This window comes from Balearica regulorum, chromosome 24 (genome assembly GCF_011004875.1).
Source record: "Balearica regulorum gibbericeps isolate bBalReg1 chromosome 24, bBalReg1.pri, whole genome shotgun sequence".
Taxonomy (NCBI): Eukaryota; Metazoa; Chordata; class Aves; order Gruiformes; family Gruidae; genus Balearica; species Balearica regulorum.
Window position 1 is genome coordinate 5,743,968 of NC_046207.1, and position 24,192 is coordinate 5,768,159.

The 24,192-nt window shown below is 69.3% G+C and overlaps 4 protein-coding genes across 4 annotated transcripts; 1 reads left to right on the forward strand and 3 right to left on the reverse strand.

The window, feature by feature from the left end:
- Positions 1-409: 409 nt before the first annotated feature.
- MRPL10 (mitochondrial ribosomal protein L10) lies at positions 410-2,551 on the reverse strand. Its single transcript, XM_075775171.1, has 5 exons — positions 2,445-2,551; positions 2,110-2,279; positions 1,550-1,714; positions 1,263-1,407; positions 410-1,014 (listed from the first exon to the last, which is right to left on the reverse strand). Exons 1-5 carry the CDS (start codon positions 2,482-2,484, stop codon positions 764-766), a joined length of 771 nt encoding a protein of 256 aa, XP_075631286.1. The 5' UTR covers positions 2,485-2,551; the 3' UTR covers positions 410-763.
- Positions 2,552-2,607: 56 nt separating this feature from the next.
- On the forward strand, positions 2,608-6,025 carry LRRC46 (leucine rich repeat containing 46). The gene is made up of 8 exons (XM_075775169.1): positions 2,608-3,039; positions 3,140-3,236; positions 3,331-3,439; positions 3,858-3,904; positions 4,091-4,200; positions 4,917-4,986; positions 5,300-5,460; positions 5,598-6,025. The coding sequence occupies exons 1-8, from the start codon at positions 2,781-2,783 to the stop codon at positions 6,002-6,004; spliced, it is 1,260 nt and encodes a 419-aa protein (XP_075631284.1). The 5' UTR covers positions 2,608-2,780; the 3' UTR covers positions 6,005-6,025.
- SCRN2 (secernin 2) lies at positions 5,995-8,310 on the reverse strand. The gene is made up of 7 exons (XM_075775170.1): positions 8,105-8,310; positions 7,834-8,015; positions 7,546-7,745; positions 7,254-7,469; positions 6,987-7,152; positions 6,669-6,846; positions 5,995-6,573 (listed from the first exon to the last, which is right to left on the reverse strand). The coding sequence occupies exons 1-7, from the start codon at positions 8,273-8,275 to the stop codon at positions 6,415-6,417; spliced, it is 1,272 nt and encodes a 423-aa protein (XP_075631285.1). The 5' UTR covers positions 8,276-8,310; the 3' UTR covers positions 5,995-6,414.
- Positions 8,311-12,534: 4,224 nt separating this feature from the next.
- Positions 12,535-16,915, reverse strand: SP6 (Sp6 transcription factor). Its single transcript, XM_075775212.1, is given in 3 exon segments — positions 12,535-13,305; positions 13,307-13,670; positions 16,783-16,915. Coding segments are annotated over 2 exon segments (1,101 nt in total). The 5' UTR covers positions 13,637-13,670; positions 16,783-16,915.
- Between the last annotated feature and the right edge of the window lie 7,277 nt (positions 16,916-24,192).

Sequence of the window (24,192 nt, forward strand, 5' to 3'; positions counted from 1 at the left end):
CCCACCCGCGTCCCGAGCACGGACGGACCCGGAGCCCCTGCGCGGCATTGGGGACGGCTCCAGCCGCGGAGCCCCGGCAGCGGGACGGCTCCTCTCCCGTAGGGGTGGGGGGGGGGGTGTCTCACCCCGGCTGCACCTGCTCCCCCCCCCCAGGCCAGCCCCAGCCCACGGGAAAAGGGCCAACCCACGAGCTCTGCCCACGCAGGGCTGGGGTACCCCCGGGAGAGGCACCACCCCACAGGAGTCCCCAGGCTTTGCTTTAGCCCCCCCCCGGGATTTCCCTCGCCCGCCCCCCCAGCACTGCTCAGCTCCAGGACACCCCTGGAGCAGCACCCAGCCTCTCCCCATGGAGCCGAGGGGCAGGAACCCCCCACCCACCCCCCAAACCCAGGACGAGGCCTCTGGCGTCTCCACCACCACACAGCTCGCTTTAATGGGCAGGACAGCGATCCCACAGACGTGACTCCATCAGCATCACAGCACGCTCCCCCTCACCGCCCCCGTTCCAGAGGGCGCGGGGGCCTCGGGGTGCCCAACATCCTCCCCACCGGCACCACCACAGCTCCCCACCACAGTCTGCCCCCTCCGGCCGATCCCAGCGACCCTCCAACCGCAGCCAGGACATTCCCAGGTGCCATCGGAGCAAAGGGAAGGGCCGGGGCTCCCCAAACGGGTCGGTGATGCTGCAGCACCCTCAGTCCCACCCGTGACCGAACCTCCCTTCCCGACCGCAGCCGGCGAAGAGCCGACATGAGGATCAGCGTCAGTGAGCCTCCGAGCTCTGGGCAGGGGCCGGCTCGGCTGGGCTCCCCGTCTCCCCAGCCTGCAGCCGGCTGATGTGCCGATCCAGGAGAGCCGTGAGGTGCGCAGAGCCGCGCTGGAGCAGGGAGGACGTCTGGGAGGGCAGGAGGGCCAGAGCACCCACCGTCTGGCCCTGGGTGGCCTCCAGCGAGGGCAGCTTGGCAAAGTTCTCCACTCCCTGCCTGCTCAGGATGGTGTCATCGATGCAGGCGCCTGGAAGAAAGGAGCAGACCTGAGCGCAGGAGACGGGTGCCAGAGCGCCTTCGTCTTCCGCAGGCGCACGAGGAAAGGCTTGCTCTGGCAGGCAGGACTCCCACCCCTCACCATCCATCCCCTCATTCTAATGGACACAACAGCGATCCCGCAGACACGACTCCGTTAGCGTGGACCCTGAGGAGGGAGCGCTGGATGAAAGCCCTGAGCCCGGTGCCAGCCGATGGGGATGCAGGGGAGGCTCTCACCCAGGAGGTTGATCTGCGGCACTCCCTTCAGCACCCGCAGCATCTCCTTCACCTTCGTTTCCCGGCTCACCAGCAGGATATTGCGCGCCACGAAGAGAGGGAGGAGATTCTTGTACTTGGACTGGGACAGCACGGGTCGGATAATCTGACAAAGACAGCTGTCAAAATGCAGTGGGGGAGCACAGAGGCCGCTTTTCACCCCAGCGGGCACCACGCAGTCGTCCCACCTCTCCTCCACCTTCCCCTCACAACCACACTGGGATCTGCCCCGGCAGCTCTTGCTCTACCTCATTCAGGACGAACTTGACCTCGATGTTGTGCTTCCGGAGGTAGTGCCTCATCAGCACCACGTCCTCACCGGGCATGGAGTTGAACTGACAGACGGCAATCATCCGATTGTCCCGGAACACCTCTTCCACCTGCCGCCGCAACAGCCGGGCGTAACCATTGTCCTGAAGGGAGGGAGCAGCGCTGGGCCGCAGGGAAGGGGCAAAGGCTGCCGCCTCCCCCCACTCCAACCCCGCAACCGGACCCACTGCCCTGGGACGCCGCCATGGATTGGGACTCACCTGGTTTCCAGCACTTGGGATTACGAGCTGGGGCATCTCCCAGCCACCCACAAGGCGATGAGAGAGGCAGTAACCACCCCGGGCAGCTCTCCTACAGGTGCCCAGCCCGGCTGACCCCGGGGCAGGGCTGTCCCGGGGGTCTGTACCACACCCGGTGGGGGCTGTCAAATCCTCCCGTCAAATCCCCAGAGCAAAGCGCACACGCACTGGGTGTGCAAAGCCGCTCGGTGTCCTCGGGCCCTGAGGTCCCCAACAACGGCCACACGCCAGAAAATTACCTCCTCGACCGTCTCCTTCCCGGGGGCCAGGCAGCGCGGTGGGACGGCCGGCCGCGGGGCCAGGTACTCGGTCACGGCCATCAGCTTCTGGCGCTGGAAGTGCATGGCCTTCCAGTGCCGGGTGACCGCCTTGGAGCCGAGGCGGACGAACTGCAGGGCGGGCAGCCAGCCTGGGGAGAGAGGGCACACGGGCAGCGCTCAGGGCCCTGGGGAAGCGGGACAGGAGCCGAGCCCGGGGAGCAGAGCCCGGGTGAGGACAGGCCGAGCCGCATGCACACACCCCTCCCTTTGTCCGAGCCCCGCGGGGCTCCCAGCCCCGGTGAGGAGCCCCTCACCCCGGCACCACGACCCAACGCCGCCGCTCAGCGCCGCCATCTTTGCCGCTGGAGCGCAAAGGCCTGTGGGGAGGCGGAGGACTGGCGGTGCGCGTGCGCAGAAGGGACGCGTGGTGCCGGCGGGGGGAGCGTGCCCTCCGCCCCGCCCCTTCCGGGACCGCCCGTCTCCTAGCAACGGGCACGCTGCGGCCTGCGCCCCCGCCGGCCCCCGGGACCCCCCGAGCCCGGCCCCGGCCCTGCCCCAGCCCGGGGGGGCTCCGTGCCCGCCACCCGGGGGGCCTGGTCCCACTGACACCCCACACCCCCCCCCGGCCCCAGCCCGCGGATCCCAGCCCCATGGTCCCCCCAGGCCCTGGGTTCTCTCTGCCCCACCTGGGGGTCCCAGCTTTGATCCCCCCCAGCCCGGCAGTCCTGTCCCCAGCGGCCCCCCCAGCCCGCAGGTTTCTGCCCCCCATCGCCTCAGCACCCTTCCCCTTGCAGAGAGCAGTGGGGTCAGCCCAGCCCCCACGACACACCAACCCGAGGGCCCAAGGAGCGGACAAGGACGCAGGCCACCCCCCAGCTATGCCTGGGCAGGGGGATACCCTGCTCGGGGGTGAGTGAGCCACTGCGGGGCCTGCTTACCTGTCAGCCTGGGAGGGTACGGGGGGCTGGCCCCCGCTGGCCTGGGCCCCATCGCTCTGGATTTCCCACAGGCCATAAGCAGACGTCCCCAGGGGTGACCCTCACCAACAGCCTCATCTCCGTGAGGAACCTGCCTCGGCTGGTGGAGCCCCTGCACCCGGAGAGCCGGTGAGGATCCGCACAGAGCTCACCTTCACCACCCAGGCTGGCAGGGAGGGGTCTCTGGGCACAAAGGACACACCAAGCACCTTCCTTCCTCTAGATCCACAGAGCTGCTGTCCCCCTCGACCGTCCGCTTGGACCGGGAGAACATCTGTGCTATCGGGAGGCTCCAGAGCCTGCGGGAGATTCACAGCCTCTACCTGCAGCAGGTAAGGCACTATGGCGGGTGTGGGGCAGCGGAGATCAGCGCTGGTTCTGCAGGTAAAGGTCTTCTCGGGGGCACCACAAACACCCCTAGTTCTGCTCCAGAGTTTTGCCTCCCCACATGACCAGAGGGGCTGGGAGTGCCACCGACAGAATTTGAGCGAGGGTCTGGCATCAGCTATTTGGTGTTTTTCAAACCCACATGAGAAGCCGTAGGGTTCTCCTGAACTCTGCCAGGCTCTCCAGGCCCTTGCAGCTCCATACCCTCTCCATAAAGTGGTGGGACGTCATACCCTCTCCCGTGGCAGCGGTGGGACATCATGTTGCCTCTGTGAGGTTGGAGCAATCCCGGGGTGCTCCCAAAATCTGATTTTTCACGCAGTAGGAAAACATGTTGCTTTTTTTTTTTTTTTTTTTCCCCAGAACCAAATTGAGAAGATCGAGAATCTGGGCTGCTTTCCCAACTTGCGGTACGGGCAGCTCCTGCCCCCAAGGAGATTGCTTTCCGTGCTCAAAGGAAAACAGGGCTCTCTCCTTCCCCTGGCAGAGCTGGGGGAAGTCAGGTTGCAGCCCCTGACAGCCTGGTGCTGCTGGCTTTGCCCCTGGGGGCCATGGTGTGTCCCCTGTCACACCACTGCCCTCCCTGTGCCCTGCAGGTTCCTCTCCCTGGCTGGAAACCGCATCCGCAGAGTGGAGAACCTGCTGCCCCTGCAACACCTGCGTGTCCTGGACTTGTCCCACAACCAGATCCAGACGCTGGACCCAGGTAGGAGGCAGGCACGGGTCCGGATGTGGCCTGGCTCTGCCTGAGAGCTGCCTCGGGTACCGGGGAAATGCCAGCAGACCCTGGGTCAAGGCTCTGCCAGGGCCTCTGGCTCTGGGGTCCCAACCAGAGCCACAGCAGAGCCACCCTGGGCTGGCCTGCGTGTCCCGGCGTGACACCGGAGGAGCCCTGTGGCCAGGTTTAAGCCATCCCTTCTGCTGGCAGACTCCAGGTGTCTGCTTCCACCTTGTGTCCTGCGTCGGCAGAACATGTCAGCGGCTCAGATTAAATTTAGGGAATTCAACCTGATAGCAAAGCTGCTCCAGCCCTGACAACCCTTCGTGCCGGCTCCTCTCATACGTGATTTTTTGGCAGAAGAGGGAGGGACAGAGGGATACTATCTCCCTCTCTTCCTTTGTAGCGTTGCTGTTGTGGCACCAGGCCCTCTGCTTGCAGACAGGGGTGACAAAGGGAACAACGAGGGCCTGGGAAGGGGAAAACCCTCAGTTCTCACATGGGAGTGTGTGCAATACACATTCCCACCCTCCCTGCCTCAGTTTCCCCAGCTGTGAGGTGAGAGACTGCTTCCCACAGCGGGGCTGTCACCTCGGGAGTGGGTGAAAAGCTGCGGGAGACGGGGGTGCGGGGGTTTGGCGGGGGGGGGGGGGGCACTCAGGTCCCATCTCAGCATCTCTCTGCGTTCCTTTTGATCTGTGCAGACGAGCTGCCCCGCAGCCTCCGTGTCCTCAACTTAACGGGAAATGAATGCACCCGCCAGCACGGATACAGGTGGGTCAGGGGAGCCTGCGGGGAGAGCGGAGGGGGACAGCAACTCTCCCAAACCACACGAACCCCTCAGCAGGGTACAACCCCCCCAAATATCAAATACAGCTTGAACCCCCCCACCCAAACCCCAGAAATCTGAATCTCTGCTCCCTGCCCAGGCCAGGCTGTGGGGTGAACTGTGCTGAGCGGTGCTGGGGGGGGGGGGCACGGTGCCAGGGGGTTCGGTGTCACCCCAACCCGCTCTCAGCCCTGCGGCGATGCCGCGTGGTGGGGGATGTCTGCGGGGGAACGTCTGCTCTTCCTTCGGTGCTTGCAGAGAGCTGGTGGTGAGAGCCCTGCCGCACCTCCTGCAGCTGGACGCCCAGGACGTCCATGGCAGCATGGGTGAGGAAGAGGAGGAAGGAGGTTCTTCCAGCAGTGAGGATGAAGATGAAGACTTGTGCTCTGAGCCGAGCGGCCCTTTCACTGCAGGCAAAGGTGCCCAGACTGAAGCAGGACACGCTACACGCTTGGGGCTGGCTGGTCCCTCTGTCCCCAAGGGTGACAGGAGTGGCAGGGAGCTTGGGTGGCCGTGTCAGGTCTCCTGTAATTCTCCCTCCCTCTGTCCCTGGCAGATTTCTTTGCGGATCTGCACCGGGAGCTGGCCGGGCGCTCACGGCGGAGGCGGAGGGAGGCCCTGGAGGAACACCAGACCCGTCTGGAAGAGCTGGAGGAGCTGCGGGAGCGTCGGGGTCTGCTGCTGCCTCCAGCACCGCTGGGCCCAGGCAGGGAGGGAGCAGCCTGCCTCATGGCCCCCGGCCCCAGGCGGTCTCAGCCCCGTCCCCAAGCAAAACCGGGGACGCAGCTGCCACCCCTGCCCAGACCCAGTGGGCAGCATGCCTGCCCACAGCCCCAGCGAGCTCCCGGCAGGAGTCAGCCCCGGACCAAGGCTCTGGAGGAGGAGATTCATGCCAAAGGAGCAAGAAATAGGCAGTTACCCCAAATACCCCACACCAGCACAGCGCCGCGCAGTTGGGATTAAAGCCTCTTTATTCCTACACCACTCTGCCTCTCTGCCGCGGAGCCCCCAGCCCCGCAGCTGGCCCCACAGGGGCTGGGCACGGGCAGCTCTGCCTGATGGTGGGAAAAGACACACGTGGGTGCGGGCAGGACTCCAAATCCTGCTCCACGTCCCTCTCCTTCCCCCCGCACCCGCGTTTCAGGCCACGGCCACCTCTCAAAAGTGCCGGTTCCTCTGGGACAAGTTAGGGGGCTGGAAGCTCCGCACCCCCAGGCAGGGCTGGTGACGCTGGTTGAGCCGTTGCCCACCATGCAGTCAGCGGCAGATCCATGGCGGGACGAGGCGAGGAGCCGGGGCACCGGGAAGGTTTCCTCATCTCCTATTCAGGAGCAAAGCCGCGGGGGGACCGAGCCCACCCACCTGCGTGGAGTTTATGCGTAAAACTTCATCTCTGCCTCCACGCAGTCAAAGAAGAGGTCGGCCAGCTCTTCTGGGCGGGGGGCCACCGTCCCCCCCAGCAGCGCGTTCATCCCCTCCAGGCCCTGCTTCTCCAGGTCCCGCAGCGTCTGCAGGAGCTTCTGGCCCCGCTCCTGGCAGCGTCAGGGAGGGAGGAGAGCTGAGACCGGGCACCCTCAGTGAATTCGACTGCCTCCCAAGTCACCAGGGGCAACGGGGTCTGCGGTACCTGGTCCCTCTCCATCAGCTCCAGCGCCGCCTGATGCCGGCGGTAGAGCTCGTGCCGCCGATCGACTGTGCTCTGGAACCGCGGGATCTGCTTGGCGGGGTCGTCACGGAAGGTGGGAGACCTCACCTGTGGCACGGGCTTGAGGCCGGCCACGAAGACGAAGGGCTTGAAGACGGACCTGCCGGAGAGCAGCGCTGTGGCCCTAGGACCGGCCAGCACCAGGATGGACGCTGCTCCCCGGCGATGCTCAGTCCCGGGCACGGCTCTGCCTTGTCCCCGTCACTCCCAAAGCAGAGCTGCCCATCCTGGTGTCCTCACCTGGAGGGGTCAGGGGTGGCCGTGAAAAAGTGGACGCACGGCAAGGCAGGATCCCGGGGCAGCACGGACACCATGCTGCCTGCCGTGCGGAAGCCTTCTGAGTCCACGCAGATGCCGCTGTCCTTGTCCCGCAGGATAGCCATGAACGTCTCCGCCGTGATGTGACCTGGCGGGCAAGACACAGCCACGTCACCGCCGGCAGCCCAGCCGCAGTGATGCTGGCATGAGCCATGGGTGGCCGTCCCCATCCCCTGTCCCCATCCCCACCTGCGTGCTGCCGCAGCATCTCCTTGCCGGCACGGTAGCGGGCCTTGGCAGCCTCCATGCGGGCGGGCTGGTGTGTCAGGGAGAAGACCTCGGCGAAGCTGAACTCACCGTCCCCGCTCCACCAGCCCTGGCTGCGGGCTCGTTGCCGCAGCCCCGCATGCTCGGCCGTGATCTCCCTCCCGATGCTGAGCTGGTTGGAGATGTTGCGGCTGCCCTCTGCAAAGGCCAGAGGAGGCTCAGCCTGTGTGGTGCAAGGCTCCCTGTCCTCCCAGTACAACCAGCACCCCCTCACCTCGGATCTGTTGGGCTGCCCAGTACCGGCCGGCGGTCTCCAGCACCCAGGCCTCGGTGCGGTCAGCCAGCAGGAAGGTGTTGTGGTAGATGAAGGGCACCGGCTCCTCCTTGCAGCTCCCGCCCTGGCCATAGCGCTCCAGCAAGGCCACGATCACCTCCAGGGCCTCCCGGGCAGAGCTGCCCCGCTCCAAACCCAGCCTGCCGCGCCGGCAGCGCCCCGTCAGCCAGCTGGAGCGAATGGCATGGGGCGGCCAGGGCAGGGAGGGGGACAGGACACGGTCCTCACCTCACCAGGTCCATCCCCAGCAGCGCCTCATCCTCCCCCACGGGCTCGCGGGTCCAGACGCCCTCGTTGCCCACACAGACGCCGTGCTCGTTGGCACCCATCTCTGCACCCCACAGCCAGGCGGGACGGCTCAGCACCACCGCGTGGGTCCTCTCCGCCTGCTCGATCTCCAGATAGGTGCACTGCGGGGGGGGGGAATGGAGGACAGCTGAGACCTGGCGCACTCAGTGCACTGTCCCCTGCAGCCACCCTGACCCCAGCGTGGTCTCACCTGGACTTTGGCCCCAGGACGGTGGACGGCGGCGGGGACGTAGACGACCTCCTGGACCTCATGGCGCGGCCGGTCAGCGTTCTTGCCGAAGATGACGGCGGGTGCCAAGGTGTGTGGCGGCAGCGCCACGAAGCAGTCGCAGGACGAGGGCACGGGATCCTGCCCTGCCATCCTAAACCGGGTGGAGGGGATGGGAGGGGGGGCACCGAGGGGGACGTCACCCCCTTGTCCCTGTCCTGGATGTGTCCCCAGGGTCCCTTTGGGGCTGGCAGACGTGGGGACACGGGGGTCATGGGGGAGCGGCTGGGGGATGACGTGGTCCCTGGACCTGGGGGACATCAGGGACCCTATCCCGGGGTGCCCTGGGGGGCAGCTCCTGCGCCAGGCCCCCGCAGCTCTGCACCGACCGGAGACCCCCACCCGCGCAGCCCCAGTAACCGGGACCCCCCTGCACCGGCCGCGGACGGGACCCCCGCCCGCACAGCCCCGGTTCCCGGGAACACACCACCCCCCCACCCCCCCCGCACGAACCCCCTTCCCCGGGACCCGCCGGCCCCACGAACCTGCCGCCGCCGCCGCCGCCCGCCGGTCCCGCCCCCCCGTCCCGCCCCGTCCGGGCGACGGCGGCGCCCCGTGGCCGGAGGCCGCACGGCGGCAGCGGGCGGGGACCGGCACCGGCGCCCCCGTGGGGCGTGGGGTACCAGACCCCAAAGGAGCCCGCGGACGGGGGTCTTAGACCCCCCCCGCCATGGGGCAGGGACGGGGGACCCTGGTACGAGCCCGGGGGGGGGGGGGTCCCGTGGGGCAGAGACCCCTGTAGGCAGCACCCCGCGTGGGTAGTACCCCCCGTGGGCAGCGCCCCCCGTGGGTAGTACCCCCCGTGGGTAGTACCCCCCGTGGGCAGCACCCCCCGTGGGCAGCGCCCCGCGTGGGTAGTACCCCCCGTGGGTAGTACCCCCCGTGGGCAGCACCCCCCGTGGGCAGCGCCCCGCGTGGGTAGTACCCCCCGTGGGCAGCACCCCCCGTGGGCAGCACCCCGCGTGGGCAGCGCCCCGCGCGGCACGCCCGCCCCGCGGTATGCAGGCAGACCTGCCGGGCAGCACCCTGCCCGCGGGGGGGACCCTGGGCGCCCGCCCGGCGCGTCCCAGCGTGCGAGACCGGGCCATAGGGGTGCAGGATGCGGCCCTCCCGGGGGGGGGGGGCTCAGCGGGGCTTCACCCGGGTCACCCCCCCCACCCCCACCCCCAGCACCTTCCTGCATCCACATCCCGGAGCAGCCCTGGAGGCAGGAGGCCAGGGTGGGGGTCGGGGTGCCGGACGCCTGGGTCCCTTGGCACAGATGGGTGGGGGTCGGGGTGCCGGACGCCTGGGTGCCTTGGGAGAGACGGAGCCGGAGAGCCGGGGCGTGGAAAACACGCGGCGTTTATTCCAGTACAAAACCCAAACCCACAGCCCTGCAGCCTCTTCACAGCACAAACGCTCCCCTCGTTGGACGGGGGGGGGGGGGGGGCACCCCTCGCCCCCCCGGCCGCAGCACACCTCGGGCCACCCCACTCCTGGGGTTCCCCGCTCCCCTTCATCCCCCGCAGCCGCCCCCCGCCCGGGGCTGGGGCTCGGTGGGGGACGCCCGGAGCCCCCGGCCGGGCCGGTTCCTCCCTGCCCCGGGGAGGCGGCTCGGGGGTGGGAGACGCGGCGGTTCGGGGCGCGGGGCCGGGATCCCCACGCCGCAGCAGGCTGGACTGGTTTCGGCGGGTGGGAGCCGGCCTCCGTCCTTCCCCACCCGGTTTTACAGCCTTCATTGCCCCATCGCGGCAGGCAGGGCCCCGGGGGAGCGCGGGGGCAGAGCACACCTGGGGCCCCTCCTCGCAGCCCCCCAGCTCTGAGCTGGATTGGGGGGGGGTGGGCAGCGCGGAGAGGCTGAGCCCCGGCATCACTGTGGGACCCCCTGCTCGGTGGTTCCCTCCCCAGCCCACCCTTGGGGTGCCCTCCCCCCCCCCCCCCGCCGCCGCAGCCCCCCTAAACCTGCCCCGGTGGCTGTAGCACGGGGTCCCCGACACGCTGGAGCCCCCCGCTACTGCCGGAGCCCAGCTACCAAAATCCAATGGGCCACCGGCGCCATGCTGCGGCACCCTGGGGAGGGTCCCAAACTCCCCCGGGGTCTCCTCGGGGGGTGAAATCCCACCCGGGGGCACCGAGGGGGGAATTTTGTGCTGGAAAAGGCAAATGCTGGAGTCGGGGACGTCCTTCGAGAGCTGTGGGCAGCCCAGGTCACCCGAGTCCTGCAGAGGGACAGCGGCGGCCGTGCGGGGCTGGGGACACGTCCCTGTGGACCCCCCCCAGCGAGACTTCACCTCGTGCTGGGTTTCCCCAGCCCCACGGCTCGTCCCCGGCCCCACGGCGCAGCGGGGCTGCCATCGGCCCCTCGTGCACCGATGGGGACAGGGACAGGGACGGGGATGGGGATGGTGACGGGACCCGGCGAGGGGTCCTACCCCCCATCCATAAGGCCCACGGCCACAGCTTTGGCCCGAGACGTCCACTCTGCCCAAGTGGCAAAGCCTGGCTTCACCTTAATAAAATAATAATAATTAATAATAATAATAATTAATAATTAATAATAATAAAACGATCAAAACCAAAGGCATTGGGGTGCCCTCTGGGCATGGACCCCACTTGACTTCACCTCCACCCCTTCCCCCCCCAGCCCCCAGGGTGCTCTGAGCTTGGGCACTCCCCACAGCCCCAGCCACGGCCCCCCCAGAGCCCCCGCGGGGGATGAGGCCATGCTGGGAGACTGGCTCCCCCCCAATCGCCCCCCTCCCCAGATTCCCAACTGGTGTGAACTGGTGCTGGCTGTAGGGCAGAGTTGGGGGACCCCCAGGTGCCCTGAGCACCCTGCGAGCCCCAGCCCACCCAGCCCCAGCACTGCCCCCCAACAACCACCACCCGCCCCCCCCCCCAGGTCCCAGGTTCAGCGTCTCCTTCTGTGTCCAAGGGGTTCTGCCAAAATCGGGGGGATAAGACCCAAAAGGTGTAACAATCCAGTTTTGTGGCCTGCCAGCCAGGGGTGAAGGACAGATCCGGGGTCCTCTGGGGAAAGGGAGACGGCTCCAGGGGAGGAAAGATAGGGGGTCCCTGGTGGGGGATGCCCTGGGGTGTCCCTGGGAGATACAGGGACCTGGGAAGGGACAGCTATAGGGTCCCCGGGGGGACAGGCAGCATGCACGGGGGGGGGACAGGCAGAGGTCCCCTGGAGAGACGGGATCCCGGGGAGGGACGGCTACGGGGCCACAGGCGGACAGGCAGCATGCATGGGGGGACAGCGGGGGTCCCCTGGAGAGATGGGGTCCCCGAGGGACCTGTAACACACACAGGAAGATGGCTGCGGTCCCCAGTGGGGTCCCCCACAGTCACAGGGACGGCCACGGGGTGCCGGAGGGGGAGGCGGGGGTCGCGGGGCGGCGGGCAGCGCGGCAGTGCCAGGCCGGAGGAATGCGGCCGCCCCGGCTCTCCCAGGGCCGCAGCCGCCCCGTGTGCTTCCCGCCCGGGGCCTCGGCGGTGGGTGTGGGAAAGCTGCAGGTGTGCGCTTGGGCAACCGCCCGCCGCTGCGCCACGCGCCCGCCGCAGCCCCCCACGGCTCCCCACGGCTCACATTCAAGCAGGACTTCTTTTTTTTTTTTTTTTTTTTTTTTCCTCCCCATTTTAGCCTCAATTTGGGCCAAAAAAAAGGGGTTCATACCCCCAAGCCCCCAGCCAAAGTGGGGCTCCCAGGGATGCGGGACCCCCGCCAGCCCAGCATCCCCAGGTGGGGCGGGGGGGCCGTGGGCACCCCCTGAGCCCCTGCGTGCCCCCCTGGGGGTGCCAAAACCTCACGGGTGGTGAAAGAGCGGGGCTGGCACGGGGCGGGGGGCCAAGCCCGGGACACCAACAGTTTCGGGGGGAACACAGGGAGGGGGCCAGGGGGCTGCAGCTGCCCTCCCCGAGCGAAGGCTCCCGGGTTTCTGCTCTCTCCCTTTCTCCTTCCTCCCCTTTGGGCCGAACGTGCCCGGGCAGCGCCGGCTCCTTCGGCTCCCATTGATGTTCCTCCCAAACAGCCCCGCCGCCTGCCAGCAGCCTCCCGAAAAAAAAAGATTTGGGAAGCCGGGGGAGGACGGGGGGAACCGGGGCGGGAGAGCGGGAGCGGGACAAGTGAAACCGCCGCAGGGCAGCTCCGGCTCCGGCGCTCCCCAACCGGCATCACCGCAGCGGGGGACGGGGCTGTACCACCGGCCTGTCCCCCCACCCTCGCCACCGCCTAGAGCGCAAGGTGCCAGCCCTGCACCCCCCCCTACACCCCAACACCCTTCGGGGACCGGCCCCAAAGGGTCCTCCCAGCCCCCGCCCGGGATCCTCCCCACCTCCATCCGTGTCCCCCCCCGGGGCTCAGCGGCTCAGTTTGTGGGGGCGGCGTTACCCCCCTCGGACTCCCTCTTGCCTCCCTTGCCGGCTGACGGGTCCCCGGCGCCCTTGACCTCGGGTTCGCCCCCGTCCTTGCCCCCATCGTGCGTCTTCATGTGCTTTCCCAGGTGGTCGCTGCGCATGAAGACGCGGCCGCAGACGGGGCAGGCGAATTTCTTGGCACCGGTGTGGGTCTGGAGGTGCCGCTGCAGCTCGTCGGAGCGGGTGAAGCGTTTGCCGCAGAAAAGCCAGTTGCAGACGAAGGGTCGGTCGCCGCTGTGCCAACGCAGGTGGGCTTTCAGGTGGGAGGTCTTGGCGTACGCCTTCCCGCAGCCGGGGATGTGGCAGTTGTGTAGGTGCTTGCGTTTCACCCCCTCGGGGCAGGGACCCCCCCTTTCCGCCTCCTGGCAGTTGGGGCAGCGACACGCCGCCTGCCCCCCGCCCCGCGGCACAGCACGACGGGCACCTTTCGGCCGCCCGCCGCCCTCCGCCTCCGGGCCCCGGGGCTCGGGGGGTCCCTCCAGCGCCTTCGCCCCCTCCGGTCCCAGGAGGTGCTGGGCAGGGGGGGGCAGCAGGTGGGCGGGGGGGGCGCAGAGCTGATGCTCCCCCCCTCCGTACCCCCCCAGGGCCGGTGGCAGCCCGGGGTGCCCGGGCACCTGCAGCCCCCCGCCCTGCCCGGGGGGCAGCTCCATCCAGCTGGCTCCGGCGTGGAGATCCCACCAGTTGACACCTCCCTCCTCGCCGGTGGGGCCGGGATGGGGGGGGCCGAAACCAGGGCTCGTAGGGATGCGCCATGTCCGGGGCAGCCGGCAGCAGCTTGGCGTAGGCACCGGGAGCGGCAGGGCCGTCGGCGGGCAGCTCTAACCGCGGGGGGCCATGGGGCTCGTAGGTACCGGGGGTGGCGAAGCCGGAGGCGTCGGGACCCGCCAGCGGCAGCTCCGGGGGCGGCAGCGGGGAGGCGAAGTCGGCGGCACCCGCCGAGGAGCTGCCGTGGGGCTGGAAGGGCTGCAGCGGCTGCAGGTCCAGGTGGCTCGGGGAGGCGCGGGGTGCGTCGGAGGGCTGGGTCCCCAGGGAGCCGCAGACCGCTGTGAGCATTGCCGAGCGGCGCGGGGCGGTGGCACAGACAGACCTGCAGGGCCAAGGAGGGATGGGGTGGGGAGGGGAGAGAAGAGCTGTGAGAAAAGGGGGGCACACCGGCACAGGGGAGGGTTTGGCACAGGCGACAGCCCTGGCACCCATTCCCGTCCCGTACCGTCGTGGTCCCGCCACGCCGCAGGCGACAGTGTCCGCAGCACCCCGCCACCCGCGATTTGGGGGACACCCCTGCCACACCAAGGGGGTTTCTCTGCTCTGCAACCTGGTGTGACACCAGGATGGTGGCACCAGGCAGGGGATCCCCCCTTAGCACCCATCCCCATGCCCCTGTGGACCCTGTGCCAGCCCCAAAGGGGTCAGTGCCCAATTCCAAGACCTAAGGAAGCCGCCAGCATCTGCCTCGTCACCTCCCTGACCGCGTCCCTCCAACGCAGCCGGTGTCCCCAAAGGGACGTGAGTGGGGACGTGAGTGGTGTCCCCAAGCCCGTGCCCCAACCACGGGGGGGGGACACGGCACCCAGGATGCCACCCCGGTTCTCCCGCACCCTGGCCAAGCTGGGCAGCCATTGCCCCCATCTCTGCTCCTGCCCCAAGGCCCTGGCCCAGCTGGGAGCCCCCAGGCTGCTGGGGGGACAAAACACAGCTTGGGGGGGGGCGGGCTGCACCCCCGGGCTGGTTGGCAGCAGGATGGGGGAGCGGAGCTGGCTGCAGGGAGGCAGCGGAGCCCCGGGGCCAAGCTGCCGGCAGCCCTTTGAAGCCGGGCTCTGGGTTGCCTTGGCCCGCGGCCCCGGACCCCCAGGGCACCCGCTGCGCCCCCAGACCCCCAGGCACCCGCTGCCTCCCCGGCACGGCGGCCGTGACTCACCAGGAGCTGTGCAAACCCCACTGGGGACGGGCCCCACCCCAGTGTCGAAATCCACCTGCCGCCACTGGCTCCCGCCCCCCGACTTCCCACCGGCGCTGCGGCAAGGGGTGGCTGAGACCCCCCCCATCCCCGCGGACCCCCACTGTCCTCTCCTACCACCATCGCCTGCTCCCAGCCACCCCCACCCCCCACTCCCCGTCACCCCCAGCCTGGGTGAGACAGGACAGATCCCCAGGGAGACACCCGGGGGTGCTGAAGCTTTTGGGGTGGGGGATCCCCTGCACAAAGAGTCTGGACCCCCAGAGCCCCCCAAATCCCAGCACTACTATTATTAGGGAGAAGGTCCCTAATACTGAAGACCCCCCCAACTGCCTGGGGACACAATTTTCCCCTGCCAGGCAGCTCTGGAGAGGGCAGGGAGACCCCAAGGAGAGGGGCAGGAGCTGGGGGGTGCCAAAATCCCCCTGATGGGATCCACCTCCACCTGCGATACCAACACCCGTGGGGGCTCGGCCTCGAGCTGGTGCCGAGGCAGTTGCGGGTACGCCGAGCCCCCCCGGGGCCAGCAGCCTGAGCAGGTTTCAGGGTGCTGCTCCCCAGGGGGGCTCAGCTCTGCTCATCCCAACCCTGGGGGGGGGGTTGGGATCAATTTTGGGGCCAGCTCCTGGGGTCTGTCCCTGCCTCCTGGGGATGCCAGCAGGGTAGATGACAGCTAGCACCAAGGGGGTCACGGCTCCCACCCAGCGCTGGTCCCCAGCAGGGTCCTGAGTGACCCCAGCTCCCCGCAGGTGCCAGATTAGGGCCACAACCATGAAATCCCATGGTGATGGCCCTTTGTGGGGTTACAGGGTGGCAGCCTGCACCACGCAGCCCCCTGCCCCCCGGATTTGGGGACATAGGGGATCTGGCAAGGATGTTCCCCAGCCCCCCAACGCGATGGGAGGAGAAGGGACCCTCCGCGGCGTCCCAGGCAGGTCCCACCCGATGCAGACCCGGCACAGCCACACCACAGCGAGCTGCAGGCAGCGACGGCCGTGGCTCTCCCGGTGCACCCCGCTCCCAAACGTCCCCCTCAGCTCAGGGGTCCCACTGGGACCGAGCCCCCGACCCATGGCCCCACCGCGCGTGTTGAGACCCACAGCCGGGTCGCACCGCCTTCGCCGCGGCTACACCCAGCCCAGCTCCAAAGACAGGGAACGGGGACCAGTGCTGGGTTTGGGGGGGGGGGGGGTGGGTGGGTGCTGAGAGGGACACCCCCCAGGTGGCCCTGCCCGGCTACCCCAGCCACGCGTGAAGGTTCCCGGGGCGTTTTTCCATCCGGGAATGACGACAAAAACTCCCCAAGGGCCCCCAGCGTCCCCCTCCCTGGCGGGGCTCAACGACGCGTTGGCCATTTCACCGCAGGGAAACTGAGGCACCGGCGAGTGATGCGTCCCGTGAGTCACGGTCCAGGCTGGGCAGAGGCGGCTCTGCCCGTCTCCCAGCCCCAGCCGGTGCCTCGCCCCGCGGCAAGGCCGGGCAGGCAGCGCTGCCCTCAGCCCTCAGCCCCGGCTCCTGCCCGGCCGGGCTCGGGGAACCCCGACGGCCGGCTCGGGGATGATGGTCGAGACCGGTGTCGTGGGTTTTGGGGTGATGGCTGCGGTTTTGGGGGTGATGCTGTGGGTTCAAGGGTGATGATGCCGTGGGTTTGGGGCTGATGCCGTGGGTTTGGGGCCGGTGTCGCGGGTTTGGGGCCGGTGCCGCCCGCTCGCCGGGCTCACCCCAACGCCCAGCCCACAGCAACGCTCCCCGGGGCCGGAGCGAAACTCCCCGGGGCTTTGTTTTGGGGGGGGGGGGACACCGGGACAGCGGCGATCGCGGCGCGGGGGAAGGGGGGGGGGGGCCCAGCCCGCCTCGCACCCTCGTACCGGGGCTTGGCACCGGCGCGGGGTCCCCGTGGGGCAGCGGGGAGTGGGGGGGGGGGGGGACACCGGCCCCACGGGAGGGGGCTTCGCGCTGTAAATGGGGGGGGTGAGGGCAGGGCGTCGCGGGAGACCGAGGGGCCGGGAGCCTGGGGCTCGGTGGCCAGTGGACGCGGCGAGGCGGCAAGCAAAGACTTGCCGGGGCTGGGCTGGGCCGGGGCGGCGGAGCCGCCAGCAGCACGTTCCCAGCCGCCGGTCGGGGCGGCCGCGGCACCCTGACCCGGCCGGGGGTCCCCACCGGGGTTCCCCGCGGCCGCCCACCCTCCCGTCGCGCCGACCGTCGGGGCTCCGGCAGCGGGCAGCGCCGAGGGGGTACGTACGGGTCTAACGGCAGCGAGCTCCCGGCGGCTCCGTCCTCATCGGCGTGGCGTGGGCGCTGGCTCCCGAGGGGACCCCGAGGGACCCGCACGGCTCCCCAGGGACGGGGCACCCACTGGGCCGGGCGAGCAGGAATGGCTGGGTCCCAGCCCGGCTCCCGGTTCTTCCCTCCTCCCCACCGTCCCAGCTCCACCCCTCCCCGGCCCAGGTGATTTTAACCCTTGGAGGCAGAGCCCCAGCCCCGCCGCTTGACAGGAGCCTGGTCCCGGTCCCAGGATCCGGCGCATGAAAGCGGAGGGAGGGGACGGGAAGTTCGCAGCAGACACCGCAAACAGGGGGGTAATTAAAGAAGAAAGAAACAACCGCCTCCCTCCCGCGCCCGTGGCCGCCCTCCTCCTGCCAACCCCCCCCCGGGGACCCCCGGGCACCCCGCTGAGCCCAGCCGGCCGTCCCCCCCCCCCGCCCCAGGATGGGGGGCACACAGAGGTGGCCGTCTGCTCCTGCCCCCAGGGATGTCACCCATCCCGGGGGGGGGGGGGGGCGGGGGGAGCTAGGTGTCCCCCCGTTGCCACAGGGCAAATGGGACTGGCGCGGGGAATGTGTTTCGGGGGCCAGAGCTGGACCCGCCAACGGGGCGGGAGCGGGATGCTGATGGCAGGACGCACCATCACCCGGATGCATTCAGGGCTCCCCAAAAGGGTCTGGGAGGTCGCGGCTGAGCCTGTCCCCGCTCGGCCGTGGGGTGTCTGACCCTCCCGGCTGCCGTTTCCCCGCCACCGAGGCTGCCAGCACAAGGGGTTGCTGGGAGGGAGAAGCCCGCGGAGCTGCCAGGCGGCAATGCCACGGCCGGAGGAGCCGCTTAATCATCGGGGCGTCGTGTCCCCATTTCCACGGCCCAAATCCCCAGGCTAGCACCGGGCTGGCTGCTGATAGCCACAACCCATGGGGACCCTTGTGGCCCTGGGGGAAGCCCACCCCACTCCAAAGCCCGTGGGGAAGGGTGCTAGTCCCTCACCAGAGCCGGGACCTCGGCCGGCAGCACCACGAGCCTGGCCGGCCAAGCCCAGCATGCCGGCGCGTGGGAGCCCGCATCTCCCCGGCGCGCTTGCCAAGCGCCCGGCCGGGCGGAGGGCGCGGGGAACTCCTTCGCCCTGGGGAAAACTCTCCTGGTTTTCATCATCCCAGGGATGGCTCCACCGCTGCCACCGAAACACGGCTGCCTGTGGGGTGAGCGTGGCCCCACGGCTCGGCCGGGCACCGGGATGGGGACCCCAGGATGGGGACCCGGGGACGGGCAGGGGCAGGGCAGGCAGCGGGGCAAGCTGCTGATGGGGGGGCTTGGCTGTACGCAGCTGGTGGTGACCACATGCCCCGGCGCTCAAGTGCTCTGCGGAGCACATGGGGGTTGCAAGGGCGACGTGGGGTGACCCCAGCCCCCGGGTCTCGCCGCCTCTCCTCCCCTGCACCTGCCCAGGAGGTGCCGGGGGCCGTTCCCGTGGCCGCGGGGAAGGGGGATGCTCCAGCTCGGGGATGTCCAAGCACTGTTTGAGCTGGGGTGGTGGCCCTGGGCTCCCCAACTGTCTCCCAGGTGCTGTATCGCAGCCGCCAGCAGCTCTCGGAGGCAGGGAACAGTTTGCAGACTTTACACTTACAGTTCCAGGCACCGGCCAGACCGATCCCCAGCCTGATCCCAATCCTCATCCCAGCGGAGTCACCACAGGGAGCAGGGACCCCACGGTGCATCGTGCACGTGGTGGGGACGTGGCTTGTCCTGCGTCCCTTCGCTCCGGGGTCTCCTCCCAGTCTCGCCAGTGCTTCAGGGACTGGTGGTGCAGGAGGGAGACAGGTCCCTGCCCAGGGGTCCTGGGTGCCGGTTGCCGTGGCCCCTCTCCCACCTGCTCCTGGTGTGGCCCCTCTCCCCGCCAGCCCTGGGCCACGGAGGGGCTGCAGGACGAGAGGACGTGGGACACTGTGTGCCTCCTCCAGGGACAGGGACGAGGACCTGGGGACGCCCCGACCTGCTCACGCCACCAGCACCCAGCCGCAAAGGCCCCCTGCGATCCTCCAGACCCCATCCCGAAACACCGCTCTGGGGCTGGGGGGGAAGGAGCTGCTGGGGGCAGCGGGGGGCTGAGAGCCTGTGGCTGGACGGGGCAGTGGCACCGGGCTGTGGGGACCATGGGGACCGTGGGGACCAGGGGTCTGCGGGGGGTAGGGGCTCCTGGAGCCACTTCGAGTGGAGCTGGAGCCCTGGCTGGGACCACACACGGGGAAGAAATCGCACCGATGCTGGAGGATTCCGGGGGGACATCTCCTTGCCACCAAGTGTCTGAAACCCCGAGCTGTGCCTTGAAATTACAGCTAATTACAGAGCTCATTTGCATAAATTACAAGGCGAGAGGCAAATTTCTCCAATCCCTCCGGAGTGCCTAGGCAGCAGGAGCCGCTCCAGCCTCTCGGGGAGGCGGATGGGGGGTCCTGGGTCCCACGCAGAGCCGGGATGGGGGCAGGAGGGGTCAGTGCTCCCCAAAACTGTATCTGGGCCCCCGGTGCATGGGTGGGCATGAGGCAGCAGCCTCCCCCCGTGCCCCCAGCTCTCGCCCCACCGCTGCCCCCAGAGCTGGGGCACAGGCTGGCCCTGCTGGGGGGGACACACGCGCCCCGATGGGTGACGAGGGGTGACGAGGGCTGGCACGGGGCACAGGCAGTGCTGAGCTGGGGGGGTACGGCCCTATGGCACATGGGGGTTGGGGACACCCCTCTCCCCAGGGGGAAATAGGGGTGAGGGAAGGATGGAGGGACAGAGGCGTGGAGGGATGGACGAGGAGAGGCACCTCCTGGTCCCCCCAGGGCCAGGGGGATGGAGAGAGGGAGGAGGAGAGATGTCCCCCCAGGCCCCAGGAGGATGTTGGGGGACAGAGGGGCGGCCGAGGCCCCTCCCGGCCCCGGGGCAGAGCACTTCAAACGGCTCCTGGCTCCGGGGGGAACGGACGGCAATTTCCTCTGCTGCCATAAAACAAATTGGTGTCTGTGGGGGGAGCGGGGCTGGCTCGGCACTGGGGGCGTGTGCGTGCGTGTGCATGTGTGTGCACGTGTGTGCACGTGTGTGCACGTGTGTGCGGTGCTGCTGCATGTGTGTGTGTGCAGAGGGTGTCGTATCCACACGTGCGCCCACATGTGCAGGTCATGAGCCCCCCCCTCCGCGCTGCACCAAGTCCCTGCGTGTGTGCACGTCCGTGTGCGTGTGCACCCTCTGCCTGCGTGCACCCACCCACGCATGTGGGTGCTGAGCTCGGCGGAGGCTGGGTGCCCAAGAGCAGGGTGCCTGGAGGGGGTTCCCCGGGGGGGGGTTCTGCGGTGGGTGCCATGGGGCTCCGCCGTCTGGGTCGCCCCGGCCTGGGGGGAGCCCTGGGGGCGGCCGTGGGGCTTCAGACGGGGTGAGCGAAGCACCCAGATCCTCCCCTGAGGTTTTGGGGGTGCTGCCCCCGGCCCCGCACCCAGACACCCCTGGGGGGCTGATGCTGGGCTGATGCTGAACCCCCTGCGGGGTGCAGTTGGGGTGCTGGCAGGAGCTGGGGGGGGACCCCAAGCCTTTTGGAGCTGGCACTGGGGGGACGATGCCGGGTGGGTCAGGCACCTGGGTGGTCCTGGGTGCTCACAGCCCCGTGGAGGTGTCACAGACCCCATGGGGGGTGTCACAGCCCCGTGCACCCTTGGCTGAGCAAACCTGGGGACCGGCGACCAGCACGGGGTCCCTCAGCCCAGACCTCGGGATCCCACGAGACCTCCATCACCCCCAGCACGGGGGTCCCAAATCCCCACTCCCACACCAGGAGGGCACAGCCTGGCACATCCCCCATTGCTCCCGCAGCCCCCAAAGCAAATCGGGGGGGGGGGACGACACACAGTCCTGTCCCTGTCCCCAAGCCGTGCCATCACGGGGATGAAGGTGCAGCCCCATGCCAGCCGTCGTGCCCCCGGGGACGCAGCTACTGCTGCGTCCCCGGGGGCACGACGGCTGGCACGGGGCTTCCCATCTGGTCCCCGGGGACAAGCTGAAGGCAGGGCACCTGCCTGCCTGGCAGAGATATCTACCGGGATTATCGCGACGGGCTTCCCCTGCCCGCGGTGCGTGCCAAATCACGGCGTGCCCCGAGGGAGCATTTCTCACCGGGAGCAGGAATTACTGTCGGGACTCGACCTCTGCGACGTGGCGATGGAGTTGACGGCTCGGTGTAGTTCTAAATACAAGTTTTAATTAGCCCCGTGTAATCTTTCCTGACTATCTGCGTCCAACCGGCCCGGCTGTCAGTCACCGCGTGGGGAAAACCTGCCTGGCACGGCGGCGGGGAGAGATCGGCATCGTGTACCGGGGATGGGGACACGGGGCTGTACCGGGGATGGGACACACGGATGCACCAGGGATGGGACATACGGAGGCACCGGGGACATGAGGTTGCACCAGAGAGGGGGACAGATGGCTGTGCTGGGTACAGGACGCTGGGCTGCGCTGGGGATGGGGACACACAGCGGCGCTGGGAACAGGGACACATGGCCACACCGGGGACAGGGACACAGCACTGCACCAGAGATGGGAACATGGCAGCTGCACCGGGGCTGGGGACACATGGCCACATTGGGGACAAGGACCTGTGGCTGTACTGGGGATGGGGACACGCGGCTGCACCAGGGGACGGGGCCAAATAACCACACCAGGGAGGGGGGCCACCCGGTCATGGCACCACCACCTTCCCCGGGCACGTCCCCTGGGACCCCGCTGGGGTTGGGGCTGACGGGGGGAACCCAGACACCCCACGGCGGCCCCATGGGACTTCGGGGAGGCAGGGACCGGCGTGGGAGCAGCTCTGCTCCCGGCAGGACCGCAGGGGCGGGAGGCAGTGCTGGGCAGACGCCAGGCCCCCGAGCAGCGGTGACGGCACCGTCCCCCCTCGCTCGCTGCGCCCCGGGAAGAGCCCCTGCAAAACCACTTTCTAATTCTCCTAAAATCATTAGGAACAACTTAACGACCTCGGCCGGGCGCGGGGACAGGCTGGCGGCTGAGGAGGTGCCGTAATTGCCGTAATTGAGCGTGGGCTTGGGCACGCTTCCCGCGCCGCGGCGCATCCAGCTGGCACAGGGCACGGGGTGGGTGGCGGGGGGCTTGGGGACAGCGACCGCGGAGGACGGCGTACCCTCGCCCCATGTCACGGCTCCGGGTCCTCTGGGTCCTCTGGGTCCTCCTGGTGCAGCCTGGCTCTGCACGGGTCCCTGTCTCGCTGTGTGGACCTGTGTCCCCATCTCTCTCTGTCCCCGTGATCCTGTGTCCCCATGTCCTTGTGTCCCTGTCCCCCCATATCCTCATGTCCCCATCCCAGCCTTGCTGTGCCAACCTGTGTGTCCCTGTCCCCTGTCTTGTTGTGCGCATCCGTGCCCCAGTCCCAGCCTGTGCCCCTGCCCCAACCTTGCTGCATGGACCTGTGTCCCCATGTCCCCATGTCCCCGTGTCCCCATGTCCCCGTGTCCCCATCCCAGCTGTGTTGTGCCAATCCAAGTCCCTGTCCCCTGCCTCGCTGCCCCCTTGTCCTCGTGTCCCCGTCCCAGCTTTCCTATGCTAATTCGTGTGTCCCTGTACCCTGTCTTGCTGCACAGACCCTTGTCCCCATCCCAGCCTTGCCGCACAAGCCCGTGTCCCCGTCCCCACCCTGCTGTACAGAGGTGGTCCATCCGGGACCGTGGGGATGGCCCTTTCCCAGGGACAGTGACAGCGATCGTGCCCGCGCTCGCGTCCGCGCCAGGCTCACAGACGAAAGCCGGCGTCACTGCCCGCCTGGGGAAACTGAGGCAGGGAGCGGCAGGCTGGGACTTGCCCCGGCAGCCGGGGTGGGAGCGCCAGGAGCGGAGCTGAGGCCGCGTGGGCACCCGGCCAGGCGATGGCCCTTGGGCACCGCTGCCTTCCACCAACCGCCGGCTGCCCGGGGTCCCTCCGCAGGGCCGGTCCCGCTCCCCTCCCTTGCCCCGGCATGGCTGGGGTGCAGCCCGCTGTGGGCTGAGCCCGCGGGGACCCCGGCGCTGCGGTCCCCTCTGCAGAGGGTGGCGACGCTGGACGGGGCCCCCAGGGTGGGTGTCCCCAAGTGGTGATGGGCTGTGGGGTCCCGCTCCTGGGGCGAGGGGTCAGAAATGGGGTACGGGGCAGGCAGCACCACGGCGTGGCCGCGTCCCACACGTGTGTGTCCCCGTGCCCCTGGCACGCGGAGGACGACGCCGGCGCGGCGTCGGGAGCGTCGGTGACTGCGATGCCTCCCGCAGCATTTATGAGCTTGGCCGGAGCCGGGTCCCGGGGGCGGCCGTGGGTGGCCCCCAGCCAGGGGACCCTGCCGGGCACCCAGCCCCAACCCTCCCCATCCACCTGCCGCGTCGGGGCCGGGTCCCCGCCTGTCTTCACCCCATGGCGGGATGAGGAACCCAGGCGTCGTGCGGGCTGCTCTGCCCACCCGAGCACGACGCCGGCACCCCGAGATGCGCCGCCGGGACCCCCGCATGAGGCCGGGACAGCGGGGGACCGGGGGCCGAGGCGGGGGTCGGAGGCGCCGGTGCCAGGAGGTGAGTAAGCAGGAGCATGAGGAGGGGAGGTAATTAAAAGGGAGGCACTCGCCACAGCAAGTTCCCACAAATGGAGGCCCCGGGGCCATAGACACTGCACAACAAAGCACCGAGCAATTATTTGGCTCCAGTGGGAGGTGCTGGTCCCATGGGGGCTGGAGCCAGCTGGGCACCCCGGGGCCCTGGCAGGCCTGGCACGGGGGGTGAGGGGGGTTTTGGGGAGCAGGACCCACGGGGACACCCCCCCCCCCACACACACACACCCCCCCCGGTGTCGGGGTGGCTGGTGGCCGCAGGGCTGCGGTGGGGGGGGGGGGGGGGGGTGAGCCGGGACCGTGGGGAGGTCGGGGTGGGGAGGTGGGGGGGTCACAGCTGCTGGGCACCCCAACACCCTCTGGGCCCCCAAACCCTCCCCGGCACCCCAACCCCTGCAGGGAGACAAGACACCCCAACCCCCCCCCGGGGGACACGGGCTCCTCCAGCAGCACGGGGTGCCACCGGGCTTGGGGTCCCCCCGCCCCGGGGTGCGGCGCCTGGCGGGTGGGGGGCCGGGGGGCTCCGCGGAGCCTCACGTTCCCCATCTGTGGCGGCGGGGTGAGGCCCGGCCTGGGCTCAACCGCGGGGCCCCCGGAAGGCCTCTGCTCCCCCCGGGGCTGGGGGGCCGCTGGGGATGGGGGGGGGGGGGGGGGGCAGCACCCGCGACACCCCCGGCCCCACGGACCCCCCGGTGGTGCGGCGGGGCAGGGGGGGTCCCAGCCCGGGGGGGTCCCAGGAGCGGCCGGGACGGGGACGGGACGGACGGACGGACGGAC

Bases quoted from the DNA above. Each gene is read 5' to 3' on its own strand.
- MRPL10 (XM_075775171.1), bottom strand. From the start codon at position 2,484: ATGGCGGCGCTGAGCGGCGGCGTTGGGTCGTGGTGCCGGG. The intron at 2,280-2,444 runs GTGAGGGGCTCC...CTCTCTCCCCAG, and splicing joins CGTTGGGTCGTGGTGCCGGG to GCTGGCTGCCCGCCCTGCAG. The intron at 1,015-1,262 runs GTGAGAGCCTCC...CCTTTCTTCCAG, and splicing joins GCCGCAGATCAACCTCCTGG to GCGCCTGCATCGATGACACC.
- LRRC46 (XM_075775169.1), top strand. From the start codon at position 2,781: ATGGTCCCCCCAGGCCCTGGGTTCTCTCTGCCCCACCTGGGGGTCCCA. The intron at 3,440-3,857 runs GTAAGGCACTAT...TTTTTTCCCCAG, and splicing joins ACAGCCTCTACCTGCAGCAG to AACCAAATTGAGAAGATCGA. The intron at 4,201-4,916 runs GTAGGAGGCAGG...TGATCTGTGCAG, and splicing joins GATCCAGACGCTGGACCCAG to ACGAGCTGCCCCGCAGCCTC.
- SCRN2 (XM_075775170.1), bottom strand. From the start codon at position 8,275: ATGGCAGGGCAGGATCCCGTGCCCTCGTCCTGCGACTGCTTCGTGGCG. The intron at 7,746-7,833 runs GTGAGGACCGTG...CCGGCGCGGCAG, and splicing joins CTGGGGATGGACCTGGTGAG to GCTGGGTTTGGAGCGGGGCA. The intron at 6,847-6,986 runs GTGAGGACACCA...GCTCTCCGGCAG, and splicing joins GCCACCCCTGACCCCTCCAG to GTCCGTCTTCAAGCCCTTCG.